The sequence below is a fragment of the Cervus elaphus genome, chromosome 33, assembly GCF_910594005.1.
Source record: "Cervus elaphus chromosome 33, mCerEla1.1, whole genome shotgun sequence".
NCBI lineage: Eukaryota > Metazoa > Chordata > Mammalia > Artiodactyla > Cervidae > Cervus > Cervus elaphus.
In genome coordinates this window covers 37,051,675-37,066,352 of record NC_057847.1, presented here as the reverse complement: position 1 = coordinate 37,066,352, position 14,678 = coordinate 37,051,675, and the positions used below count along the sequence as shown (strand labels likewise).

At 38.5% G+C, this 14,678-nt stretch overlaps 1 protein-coding gene across 1 annotated transcript in view; it reads right to left on the bottom strand.

The window, feature by feature from the left end:
* The window catches only part of LOC122688377 (fibroblast activation protein alpha), a 79,680-nt gene that overhangs the window by 20,303 nt on the left and 44,699 nt on the right, over positions 1 to 14,678 (bottom strand). The window contains exons 14-18 of the mRNA XM_043894355.1: positions 12,680 to 12,784; positions 12,511 to 12,581; positions 9,979 to 10,032; positions 8,002 to 8,126; positions 3,716 to 3,763 (exon numbers count right to left, since the gene is read on the bottom strand). Coding sequence (XP_043750290.1) covers positions 3,716 to 3,763; positions 8,002 to 8,126; positions 9,979 to 10,032; positions 12,511 to 12,581; positions 12,680 to 12,784 — 403 coding nt within the window. The remainder of the gene's footprint in view (positions 1 to 3,715; positions 3,764 to 8,001; positions 8,127 to 9,978; positions 10,033 to 12,510; positions 12,582 to 12,679; positions 12,785 to 14,678) is intronic.

Genomic DNA, 14,678 nt, shown 5'->3' with positions numbered 1-14,678 from the left:
TGTCAAGGATAAAGGGAATCTATGTGGAGCAAGCACACAGAGGGGCTGTCATATTTACTTGACCATGTTTATCGTTTTGCCAACAGATGCTGGAAGTCTGAGACAATACACGGATGTTGCCTGATTGGATTGACCTTGATTCCTTCTCTAGTCTGTTCCCAGATAAGGACTTACTGAAATGACAAGTTGAATAGAAAAGCTTATTAATACTTCTACAGTCCAGAGTTGCATCTTTATGGATAGTAAATGAGCAATTTTCCTACCTCTTGGAGCAAAATAGAATTTCATAGGGCTGTGAAGAGAGGGAGGGGTTGCAATTGGACTTCTCTATGTGGCTTTGTCTTAGAAGTGTATAATGTGGCAAGGATTGCTACAGCCCAGACTATACCTTTTATCTTCTTTTACTCATCATTGTATACTCGATGCCCAGCATGCTCAGTACCAAGTACATGATATGTCATTGTGCTCTCCATATGTTTGGAGACTCTTCATTATGATGAAATCAAGGTGTAAGAATGATAGATCACATCTGATTTATTTGTTAAAATCATATTAACTATGATATATTATTCATTAATTAAATTATGTGAAGACTCTTCAGGAAACCTGATAAATAAAGCTATTTAATCAGTTGATCAATTTTAATGAAAATCTGCTGTGTCTGAAGTACCTATGCCTCAAATGGGTCCTCCATGTCAAGTGTCAACTCTTCTACGTTTTTATAGCATCTGGGTCAAGTGCTATCTGTTATTGTCCAATGACTTTACTTCACTTTGCAGAGAAAATATAGCCATTGCACTGTTTTCTACAAAATATTGCAGGTGGATTCTTTACCCACTGAACTATCAGGGAAGCCTTGTTTTCTACAAACTTTCATAGAAATACACTAAAAATGTCCTCATTCTCTCTCATCAAAGGCCAGAGATTAATTTCCTCACCTGTCTCTGGACTCCACTTTACCCAGAGTGAAGGGACATCCACTCCTTTATGTCTTCAACCATGGTCTCCACATTTCTTCCATTAGCATTCAACCATTCTCAAATGTTTATCAGCTTTCAAAAGCTAATTTAAACCTCTATCAATCTCTTCCAGGATTATCCACCTCTTTCCTCCACTCATCAGTCAAACCTATTGAAAATAGTCTCTTTTTATTTACTTACCTCCTGTGCAAACCTAAATTTACTTCAATCTTGCCTCTACCTCCACCACTCCACTGAAACTGTTCTGACTAAGCTAATGCTCATCCTTGCTTTGCTAAGCTCATTGATTTAGGGAAGGTCTTGTTTTACTCTGAAGTGCTTGACACAGACGAGCACTCCCTTTTCTTGAGATCCTCTCCTCCTCTGTGTGCCATGAGTCCATACTCTCAAGGGTGTCCTTCTCCTTCTGTCCACCCTTGGTCTCCTTTACAGGTTCATTTTCTCTTTCCATTTCTCATGTTGGTGTTCTGCACAATTTTACTCTAGGCTCATTCTTTACTACCCTTGCCCACCCTCACTTTCCCCACACTGCTCTCTCATCCATTTCCACAAACTTAGTAACCACGTATTCCATAAATGAATAACTTCCTGATGATTATCTTCAACTCAAACTAATCCTCCAACATCCAGGTCCAAAAGCTTGTCACTCCAGGACAGCTCCTCTTGGATATATGTCATCAGTACCTCAAACTAAATATTCAAAACAAAATTCATCACCTCTCCAAAAACATTCTCTCCACTGTGGGTCCCATCTTTCAATAAAAAGCATCAGTATGAATCCATTTGACCAAGTTGGACATCCAAACAGCATCAATCTCTCCCTTATATTTATGAGTCTTAAGGTTGATGTAGTCATCATTAGGAAACATTTCTTAACCCCCTATTCCAGAAGAGGAGCCCTGCTAATATGCTTTCATGAATCTCTATTTTCCCTATCTTAATACTTTATCCCACTGTGTTGTAACTGTCTGTTTACAAGTTTGCATTCCCCACTGACCTGTAATCTCCTGAGAACAGTACCATCTCTAATGCAATATCTGTTCATTTTTAGGATGTATTTTCTAGCGAAGTGCCTGGTTTAATGTAATAGGTGCTTAATAAATATGTACTGGATGAAAATTTTTGGCACCAAATGCAAAGAGAAACTAAATAAGTAGAAGACATAGCATCTGCTCTGAAAAGCTATTCCAAAGCTTATCTGGTAATAGATTAAAAGTACAGATTCCCTAGCCCAATATAAGACTTATTAAAGTGGAATTTTGGAGGAGGGCCTGAGAACCTGTATTTATAATAAACTTCTCTGAAAAATTTCATCATGGGGCAAGTTTGCAGAACTGCACTATAAAAGAATTTTCATTGGTTTTGAGAGTTAAAAGCATGTAAATACATATAACATATATAGACACATGAACATTGTACCTATTTTGTAAGTACTGAGTGAAGTGATAAAGTTTTGTAAGCAGTACAAAAATTGCTATCTAGCAGGAATATGAGAAGGATAGTAACAGAGTGGAAATTTGTTAAAAAAGAGAAACTGACCTTTATTTTGCAGTCATGCAATTATTTTCTCCTGATTCAAATGGCTAAAAGTTATCAAGATTATTTTATGCAAATCAGAGATTGTGTTCTCTTTTGAGAACAAATGAGAATTACACATTTATGGTGATTTCCATTAAAACAAAGACTTACAGATTTGAAACTAGTCCTGCTTTAAAATTTCTCTCACTGAAGGTTGAAATGAGCCAAACTCAGACATACAATCTGTTATTCTTTAAAGTATTTCATTATTAGACACAAGGTTAAAACAACAATAAAAACCCCCAAAACTTCAAAACGAAACTAAATTTCAGTTTCATTATTACAATGCTTGTCCTGTCCTGAGCTCCTGAATGGATTCTGATTTTCCCCACTGCCTTATTTTCACCTGTACGTAGGCCATTGAACTGGCAGCCAAACTAATTCCAAAGCAGTCAGTCTCCTAACCTGTCACCAAAGCTGTCCAAGGACAATCACAGGTTTGAGTGCTAAAGTCCCTTTTTGTCCTTAGATTCCATCAACTTCAACCCCACAACGTTTCATAGTAAATCAAAAGGTAACAGAGAACCGCAGGAAGAGTCTCAGGGCAATTATACACTTGGGTATCTCCCTCAAGAGTAAAAATGGTCATCTTTGAGCTGTGAACTATTTTTGAACCAATATCACGAATACAGGATGGAGGAGATCTGCCTTGATAGCAGTTGAAAATGGAAAGAGCCTCCAAATTTCAGGGCTCTCATACGTGGCAACAGTGTGATGTAGCTGTTAAAACAAAAAAGCTAGCATGATAGTCACCCTCTGCTTTGAACTGGAGTTATATCCGGAACTCATCTCCAGTTCGGGATGTTAAAAAAAAAAAAAAAAAAAAAAACAGGCCTTCTTATTCCGGAGGGAGAGTGTACTAAAAATCTTCAGTTTCCTTCCAATTTTAAGTTTCTGTGTTTTATAAGGGTGATTGGGGAAGACAGGATTAATTCGTCTTATATAACTCCTCTGCTTTATGCCAGGTTCTTACTGCAAATAATAATTAACTTTCATATGATCAGGCTTGACAAAGAATAGGTTGATTAATATAATCATAAGCTATGCAATAAGCTATATGTCACTGTTCCCCTTGCTGGTGTGGGGAAGCTGTCTTGCTTCCTCTAGTTTCACAAGAGTCCAGGATTTCTTAAGACAACAGCATGTGGAGACAGTACCTTGGTCGGTGCGGCCATCATGAAGGGTGGAGATGGGGAGGCCTGGGCCTGTGCATGGGATGAAAACAAAAATGTGGCTTAGTTTTAAAATAACATTTAGCTTTCAGTAAGAATTGCTAGTCGTATTTATGATTACTGTCAAGCTCAATCACCTCTTTTACTTATACAACTACTTTTTTTTCTCCCATAAAGAAGTAAACATCCCCTTTTAAGTTACATTCAAACAATACATGAGACCAGAGCCCAGTCAAAGAACAGACAGAAGAGTTGCCTGTATATATTTCCAAGAATGATCCTAAATAGTCAGTATTTAATTACACAAATGGGCCCCAGAAGCTGCAGTGATAAATGGCCTTCTGGGAAGATATGCTGTATGGGCCAGTTTTAGCTGTGTCTTTAACTTCACCAATACTCAGACTGTATTTTCAATCTTGCGTCTTAGTTCAATGTTCAGTTTATTTTGGTAGGTAGAACTCAGCAACTTTTTTTCTTTCACTTAATTGCCATCAGTTCAGTTCAGTCTCTCAGTTGTGTCCGGCTCTTTGCAACCCCAGGAATCTCAGCACGCCAGGCCTCCTTGTCCATCACTAACTCCTGGAGTTTGCTCACTATAGGCAGAAATAAATTTATATAGAAAACATTTCCTGTTCAATATGCTGTGACAGGACACATTCCCTACAAAACAGACCTAGAAGGAGTTTTGTTCACCAAAAGCTCATCTGGGGTGCTGTATTAGGATCCCAGCTAATGTGGGGGAAGAGAATAAAAGGTGGGGGGCTAAGGGAAAGTGGGGCGGGGTGCAGTCACAACAGAGACCTCAGCCAACCTCACTGGCAGCTCTGGAGCTGGCTGGCCTTCAGAGTTGTCTTGAATGGAGCCAACTAGTTTGCCTTTTATCTCCCAGAATGGAGTGATTCTTGATTTTGGCCTGAGAGAAGAGTGATCTCTGGCTTGGGTGCAGGGGGCCCAGCTGTAAGCTTTCAGCCACCAGCTCTCTCAGCAGCTGGAGAAATGAGGACCCAGTCCTGAAGGTAGGAGGTCTGAGTGGCAAACCAGTGTCCACCATATATTTCGACATGGAATTCAGGTTCTTTGTGCAGAAATTGGCCTTTTTTTTTTTTTTTTAATCTTAATTCCCCAACAGGGATCTAATTTTTGCTCTCCTGCAGTGAGGTGGAAGCATGGAGTCCCAGTCACTGGACCACCAGGGAAGTCCAAAAATTGGTCATTTTAACAATATCTGTAAATATTAAAAAAAACTATTATTTACTTGAAATATAGAATAAATAATACCTGGAAATATGTTTGTAAAGTTATTAGAAACCCTGGATATGAGCAGTTCCTTCTTCTGCCTTGTTCCTGACATCTTTCGGCCTTCAGAGAACATGATTCTGACTTGCTTCTCAGTGTGTGTGCTATAAGTGTTCAAAGTGGCAGGCCCCATGGGCGAAGCTGGAGGCTTTCTAGTTACACCCATATTTGTATGAGTAATTGTGATTCTGGGGTCTTGGTCCCATTTTCCAGGTAACCTTTATAGGCAATAAAGCTAATACTTTGATTTCCTGCCTGACTCCTCAATCTGACCTGACAGCGAGGAGAAAAGATTCATTTATTAGGCTCCCTCAAAACCCAGCAGTACTTATTGTGTGGAGTCTAAATTTTATAGAATTTAATCTCAGAGATTTTAATTTTGATTTGATTTTCTTCAACATTATTAAAAGGTACTAATGCATATTGTATGTAAGGCGTACATGTATGCATATAGCATGCAAGGCAATGAGACATGAATCTGAATTTCTAAACTTCAGTTAAACAGCACCCACCTTATGGGATGTTCCTAGGTGTGCAGTTCCAGTAGGGATAACTAGCATATATCTTTTGCCCAAACTATGAGACAAACTAATGGCAGACTGCCCTTGACACAAGTGGCCTGAGGGTGTGATCCTAGTGGCAGAAGTATTCTTTGCACTGCTTTTGTTCCATCAGCATCATCAATATGATTTTACCTACTTCAATCCTATTATCTGGGATTTACTCACCATCTCTCTCAGAGAGTTTGAAGTTACATAATGAAGCTTTACTCTGAGTCCTAAAGGGGAAGATTTCAAGGTTTTTCCTATGATGGTGCAGTGACTCATTTTACTGGAGCTTCAAAAACACCAGACGATGTGATGCTTCCCACACAGTATATTTTTTGCTAAATGGGAAATTACCATACTGCCGAGGAAGAGTGAGTGTGGAAAAGTCAGGCGATTCAAGTTCCAGAAAGGAGTCTTTCACCAACTTTTCATGAGAGATTAGTATTTGATTCCTTACTCTTCAGGGGGCACTTAGGCTCAAGCAGATCTTAGGAAGACACTAAAAAGTGGTATAGTGCTTTCAAAAAGCATTAAAGCACTGTACAAATGCAGAATACATAAACTATAAATGCGTTTGTATGAGTAGGGTCACTGATGTCTTTATCAGTAAATGTATCAGCATAAAGGGCTTCCCTGGTGGCTCAGAAATAAAGAATCTGTCTGTCAATGCAGGAGATGCAGGTTCAATCCCTGGGTCGGGAAGATCACATGAAGGAGGAATTGGCAACCCACTCTAGTATTCTTGTCTGGGAAAATCCATGGACAGAGGAGCCTGGTGTGCTGTAGTCCATGGGTTGCGTAGAGACAGACACAACTTAGCAACTGAACAACAACAACAAATATCAGCATAAAAATGAGGTTTGGGGTACGCTTTGCAAAAGGCAGCAATGTTTTGATCTTCCCTAGTTACCTATGTTCATTCCACAAACATTCTACATCTATCATGCACTAACCATTCTTTTTTGGCCTTATGAATATAAAGATGAAAGGAAAGTTTATTCTGCCTCCAGGAGAGAAAATAGACAACCAGATGATTCAGGACAGTTATTTCAATGATACCCTGTGCCTGGCATGTAAGCTTCAATATATGCTGCATGAATACGTAGTTTGGGATGAAAAATGTTGCACATAAATTGAGAGGGACATTTAACGTATACCTTGAAATGCTGTAACCACTCTCAGCACATAGGGTCATGAACAACAATCTTTTGACTTTACAGAGATGCCACAGACCAAACCTTTTGTGAAAGTGTTATATTAAAGTGGTATCTTGTGCCATCTTAAAGGGGGCATTTGAATTAAAATGCTTACTCATTTTCACATAGTCAAAGAGCTGAGGTGAGGTTCAGGGTCCAGATGATTGGACTGAAGAAGCGGTGTGTCGGGTAACCCTTCTTTTGGCAAGTAAAGGAAACCTCAGGGTCCTCTACACTGAGCAGGGATAGAAATCAGTCAGAGATTCTGTTTATATTCTGAGCTGCCCACCCGAATACAGGCAGTTGACACCAGAAACAGAAGAATGGCATATGTTTTGTAACAACTCCCTTTTGTTTTCTGTCCACCCTCAACTCACAGGGAAACTCAGGGATTAATAGTGGTGGGGGGAGGGGTGTCAGAACAGAGAATGAAGGGGCAGGTATGTTTCAGATCAGTTTTCCAAAATCCCCATAATGACTAGCAAAGACCGAACATATCTCAATGATTTACTGGTTGCCTAACCCAGCTTTACTATGCGTTCAAGATACAGATGACAGGTTATGCATAAAATAAAATAATCTGGATAGAAATTATTTGTTAAATGGACATATAACCTAAACAACCAGGAAACATCTAGTATATTTTATGAGCTGTTTTTTTTTTTCAATACTTGAATGAATTACTTATCATGCTTCTCAAATTTAGGAAGGACATACTAGGTGACAAAAGCTTATTTTCTATACCCATAGAAGCTATAGTTCAAAGAATTGCTGGCCTCCAAGACAAAGAGCTCACATTTCTTTCCCTGACTATAGGAGACTGTCATTTCTCCAAGCAAATGGGGCTGAAGTCCAGGAACCATTTTATCAGAGGATGCTTCTTTTTATGATATTGCTCTCACAATACAACGTCATGGTGCTGTGGCACATGGTGGGTATAAGGTTGGGATTTATAGCCAAGGAACTTTTACTCCCATCTGGCTCTGATGCTTACCAGCAGTGTGAACCTTTTACAAAAGGTCTGTTTCCTCAACTGCAAAAAATGGAGATAATAATACCTTCCTATCCTCCTTACATTTTTTCCCGTAAGCATTAGATAAGATAAGGCAGATAAGGTCCTCACATATAACAGGTGCTCAATAACCTGTAGCTAAGGATTGATCAGATAATGATGACAAGGACAAGGAAAGTGGCAGAGAAGGGTAGAGCGTGTGTTAGGTCCGTTACCTACCATAGCAGACGAGTGCGTAGTACTTGGCATAGTCGCTGAAACTTGCTGTGTAATATTGGCACCTTTTTTTCCTTAGATGGCAAGTGATGCACTTCTTGCTTGGAGAATGGCTTCCAATGCTAATTCTAGAGGGAAATGAAAATAAAACTAAAAGCTGAAATTTTGAGATTGTATTTATCAAAATGTACTACTCTTTGCAAAATGACTGATTTACATATTAACATCAGGCTCACTATTTTTCTGTTGCCAATATCATTTAAAGTAAGGGAGAATCACAGTATTTTGCTTTATCTGATCTTCAATCCATCTTTGCCTGAATAGGCACAGACGTTGAGGGAGAAGCCCTCGGCGGTTTTCTGGCGGTGGGAGAAATATCTAGCACCTCAAATGGGAGCGAGGTAGTCACTTCTCATAGCTATCAATCTCTTACTTTACAAAGTGGTTGAGAATGCATAGTTCTTTCACGTCCCATGTACCATCTCTCTCCCATCTGCTCAAAGCAAGTCATGTTAAAAGAAATCACACATTATAGGAATAAATACAATGCCTGGTATACAGTACTAACTTAATGAATGTGTATTACATGAATTTTCTCAATTACTTCCTATAATGTGTGCTCCCATGGCAAAACAGACAATAAAGATTTGACAGTATCACCAAGAAAGGGGTCTCTTGTCCTTATCATGTATCTAGAAGGGGAAATTAGTAATAAGCCATTTGGGAAAAAAGCCAAACAAACATGGTTCTCAGTAGATCTCATGCCTTTCATTTTATTTGGCAGGAAACCTGGGTTCCTGGAACTTCTTCTCGGAAATGCCCCCTCCAAAGGGCCTTAACAAGCCAACCTGTACCTACCACGCTGGGCCAACTCTCTGGGTAATTGACTTTAACATACAACTTCCCAGACCTTACCCCAAACCCTCAGAGTCTCATTTGGGGAGGACCAGGTGGTTTTATGCCAGGAGGCAACCAGAGGTGGAGTCTTGATGTGGCTGGTAAGTTTACCTGTGGCCACTGCAGTGTTCCTTCTACTGCTGCCCCTGACTTTGCCTTGAGCATAGTAGAGGGTGATCAGAGTCATTGCTATCATCAGAAGGGGATTCTTCTCAACATATGAAAAGCTATGATCCAGAAGGGAACAGAGGAATGCAGCAGAAGGAAAAATTTATTTTCTCAGTACAGTTAGTAGTATTCACATTTATATTTTGGTGTGATCTTGGAAAACATTAGGTAGGCGGTTAACAATAAGGGGTCAAGTTCAGCATGCCCAGGTATAAATCCTGGCCCAACAACATCACTGACTGCATAGAGTTGTTGTTGTGATTAAATGAAATTACATATATAAAGCAGATAAAAATGTGCAAGGCCTATAGCAGACCACTAACCCATGGAAGCTATTGTTTTCACTTCCACATCCAGAAGGGACTGTTAAGGGCACCATTCCAATCACCAAGGGGGCCATAAACTAAAACACTAATATATGAAGAGAGATGAATTCCTTCTAATCATAATAGTCTCAAAGCAAGTCATGTTAAAAGAAATCACACATTACAGGAATAAACGCAATGCATGGTATACAGTAGTAACTTGATAAATGTGTGTTACATGAATTTTCTCAATTACCTCTAAATTTAGTTAAAATGTTTAATGCCATGTTTATATCAGTATTAAAATTTCTTTTTTTTAAATTTATTTATTTTTGTCATACATTGATATGAATCAGCCATAGATTTACACGTATTCCCCATCCCGATCCCCCTAAAATTTCTTAATTTTTCTTTTTGAAAACATTTGGTTAGCTGGTATGTTAGGGGGCATATATTCTTATAGTGATATACACATCCTCTGAATATTTTAATTCATAAATTAATTCTATTACATTTCAGCCTTTAAAAAATATTTTATGTATTCTGAGGACTCTGATTTTTATTCAAATTTCAATATATAAAAATATTAGAGTGAATTGACATAAATTACCTATAGATATTTCTTCTTCCAGGGTAGCCTTCAAATTCATTGCTAGAATAAAACCTGAAAATATATTCAGAAGTTATCAGATAATTATTGATGGCTAAATGGTGATAGAATTGTTAATATAGTATTAATATAGTAAACAATATAGTCCAACTTTAATGGAATAAAGCAATTAATTGGTATTTATGTACACAAATTGCTGCTGTTCATACTTCTGCATTTTATGTACATACTCTGACTTATACATATATAAAATATATTTGCACAAATGTATTTATAAATTATAGGAGAAATATTAAATTATGTTGAGTACCCTTTTTTGGTTAAGCTAAGATGTTTGATTAATATCACCTCTCCTTTCCATAATTAACAGTTTACTGATTTCTTTGTGCTATACTATTTAATTTTGTCTATGATTTTGAACACGTTTAGAATTTATTTTACAGAAGCACTGACAGTAGATCACTTTTTTAAAAATCAGGAAACTCATCTACCCAAGGATACCACACAAAGGGGCATGTTAATTTACCCAGAAGCAAAACAGGTCACAAGAGAGCATGCTTGTTACTTAAGTATCTCGGTCCCAGTTCTAACCTGTCTTAACAAAGTGGGAAATCCAATTTAATGGGCATGATTTTCTCCTCTGTGAGTTCATCTGAATATAACAAAATAACTGACATTTAATTTTTAGGAAGAGCACAATAAAGTGTTAAAAGTTTTAGGTTTGGTTTCTTATTTTTAATTCTCAGAACTTTTAATTCACCCAAGTACTTGTATATCCTCACTGAAATAATGACCTTGTTATTCCCAGTAAAAGGCCCCAGCGTACATGTTCATTGCGTCTGAATCGTTGGGACCCCATGGACTGTAGCTGCCGGGCTCTCTGTCCATGGGATTTTCTAGGTGAGAATACTGAAGTGGGTTGCTATTTTCTCTTCCAGGGGATTTTCCCAGCCCATGGATAGAACTTGTGTCTTCTGAATTGGCAGGTCGATTCTTTACCACTGAGACACCTGGGAAAACCCCCAGTAAAAGGAAAAGGCAACAGAATACACCTGATTCCTACTATTAACTTTACCTTCAAAACCAGCATCCTTCTAAATGTCTTTACTGACTTCACATGACTCCAAACATCACTATACTTGCTTTTCCCACATCATCTCAAACTACCTGTGAATAAACTACTCAGCTTTTTCCAATCTGCCTCCTACAGTTTTTTTGTTGTTATGTCAAAAGTTTCACAATTGTCTTTGTCTTTAACACTTAGAACAGAGTCCACATTCCCTCTTTCCCTTCCCTTTTCCCTCACAGCCACTGACTTACCTTTTCAGCCTCTGTCTCTCTTCACTGTCTGTCTACCTGTCCTCTCATTCATTTAACTATTTTGTTCCAGTCACTATCTCATGTTCCAAAGATGCAAAAAAAAGGAGATATAGTTCTCTCTCGGAGTCTGCATTTCATTGCCACTATTCTAGTTCAGGCTTCTGTCACCTCAGGCCTAGATTATGACCATACCAGGGTCTTCCTGCCTTCAGTTTCCCCTACCTCCTAAATATATTATTCCTGAAATCTCCCATTAGGTTTTATCTTGTCACTCATCTTACACGGGCAGTTTTAATGGCTGCTCCATGTAATGGCTAAACTCCTTTGCTGACAGTTCAAAGAATTCCATGGATTGGCAATAGGTTTCTAAAAAAATTTCATCCAGTGGAGCTGGATTAATTATCTTCCTCTCTTGCTCTTAGAATTCAAGCTAATGGCAGGGTAGTTACAAGAGAGTGCTCTAGATTTGGACTTTATTAGAAGTAAAGGGGGAAAAAAACTACACATTCTTGAGTAGAGATGTTTAATCAAAAATGCTCATTTTAAGATGGTTTATTTAGATAATGCACAGGATGGACTGAAAAGGAAAGACCTAGAAGAAAGAAGCCCCATGTTGAGGTTAATAATAAGAATCTTAGATTTGATATATTTTAGGTTTAAATCCTAGTTCTACCACTAACTATGTAGCCTTGCCCAAGTTAATTAAATTTCTAAGTATCAGCTTTCTCATCTGTAAAACTGGGATTATCATTTCTACTTTATATTATGTGGTACACAGCAATCACTTAATAAATAATAGCTATTACAGATAACATTCTCAAACTTATACAACAGTGAATCACTTCAAGAATGTTTCTTATCAAGGGGCTGCCCTCATGGACTTCTGAATCTAGCTTACTGCTTCAAGTGCTAGACGGAAAATTTGCTTTTAGGACCAGTTACTATTCTAAAACTTTTATACTTTTAATGTAATTATATACCAACTATCAGAAGAGAAATAACCACCTACTAAATGTTCTTTCCAAAATAGGAAATTGTGTTGACTAGTTATTAAAAAATGTGTAATTTTAATGAAACCACAACTGTCTGAACTACACTTTAGAATAAGTAATAAAAATGCTCTTAACTGAAAGCAGTGGTGCTGTAGATTTCATCCGTCCATCAGTGCCAATTAAAACCTGAATGGTGCATCAAGCTTCATGCAATACTTACAGTGAATCCTGTGTTACTCTGAATATATTTATGGCCTCCCACTTGCCACTTGTAATTTGAATAGCATTTTCCTATAAAAAGACAAACATTATGTTGTGTGAAGCTGAGCGTTATTTGAGCAACCTCAAGTGAATGATCTTTCAGGAGATAAATCTTGGAAGGAACATACCACAGTGTCTTTGATATAGTGAATATGTTTGTAGCCATCCTTGTCGCTAAATATTTTGTAGTATGAAATGGTATCATGGCTGAACACTGGTGTTGAAACAAAGAACTGAAAGAAATGAACAGAGGTTATGTTCAGGAGACAAACCAAACTAAAATGATTGATTTTTTAAAAGCCATGTGTAGTTACAATTATCAGGACCAGAAAGTCTTGCCTCCCCTACCTTCCGGCACTCACACCCTAGATCCCATCCTTTCAAATGGACAGCTTTTCTGGTGCTTCTAACAGACACTTATACATTCCAGCTACTGCATAATTGCTACTACATATCCTTGGGTTCATATTGCTTAGTTTGAATTTCTGTATTCTGAGATTACGTGGTTTGACATAGTTAAAAAAATTCACAAATGAATGTTGATGTTTAACCAAGTCAAACTTCAAAATGTTATATTTGACCAAAATGTGACTCTTCTGAAGGTCGATAGCCTCTTTTATTTCTTGATTTGTTTGATGTCAAGCACCTGATGCTGATGATGCAATAAAGGCATTTTAGAGATTAAAATATCACGAACTGCTAGTCACAGCTTTTAATGGCAGAAAGGGACTTCTGGACTTGAGAGAAAAATGCAACCAATGATAAGACAATGAAAGGTGTACTCCTTGAGCTTAGGGAGCAGACCAAACATCACTGTTCACCTCTGACCTCTTCCCAGGGCTCATGTTCACCACCTGTAGGGAACTGCTTAAGGACCTGAGGAGTTTCTGCCACAGGTCTAGTGTGTCCTGAACAGAGCAAGTTATAACTCAGCATCCTGAACGGTACAGATAATTAAAGTCCTGCAAATGTCCTGACATCAGATTTTAAGCTAGTAGTTTCTCCCATCAGAAAAAGAGACTCATTGTACATTTGCTGACTTCCTTTTTTATCCTGGTCATTGGGTGGAGGAAGGATGGTAATGTGGTGAAGGGGCTCCATGAGGAAAGAGCTATTCTACATCGTACAGAGTAGATATTCCTGCAAGTTATTCCAAACTAGATTTCTTAGCAGGAGTGCCTCCGCATGACAGTGTTAAAACATTCAGATCCTTTACAATTGTCCAAGCAACAACAATCAAAAGACTACTGGTATCTTTCAGCTACAGACACCTAACTTGCTGACACTCACATTGTCAGGACACACTTTACAGCAAAATGAGAACAAGGGAAGTAGTTGTAGGTATTTTGAATGATGGTCCTATGTGTAATTTGACATGATGTTTTTAAATAAAAGTCATGATTATGATTGAATGATATTAAAGTGTAACTTTTTGATGTGGTATCTGTGGGGTCTAACTAGTGTCCCCCAAATTCTTTTCCACCTAATCCAGAAGATAACTGTTATGGACTGAACGTTTCTGTTCCCCCAAATTCATATGTTGAAACTCAACCCCTATTAAGATGGTATTTGGTATCAAGAGGTGGGGGCCTTGGGAGGCAACTAGGATTCGATGAGGTCATAAGGGTACAGCTCCCACGAATGGGATCAGCCCACTTAACGAGAATCACCAGAGTGTCCTCCTGCTGCTCAGCTCTCCGCCATGGAGGATACAACAAGAAGTTGGCAGAAGAGAGCTCTCAGCAGAACCTGACTATGCTGGCATCCTCATCTCAGACTTCCAGCCTCTAGAACTGTGAGAAATGACTTTCTGTTGTTTATAAGCCACTCAGTGTAGGATACATTGTTATAACAGCTCAAACAGAGTAGGATAATGACCTATTTGAAAATAGCATTTTCACAGGTGTAATGAGGTTAAGAACTGAGATGTGATCATAGTGGATCCAAGTTGGCCCTAGAGCCAATGACTGGTGTCCTCATGAGAAGAGATGAGGCTGCAAAGAGACGCAGGGGAGTAGGTCATGTGAAGATGAAATCAGGGGTTGGAGCTGGTGGAGCTCCAGCCAAGAAAGTCCAAGGATTGCCAGGAGACCAGAAGCTGGAAGAAGTCAGAAAGGATTTTTCCCT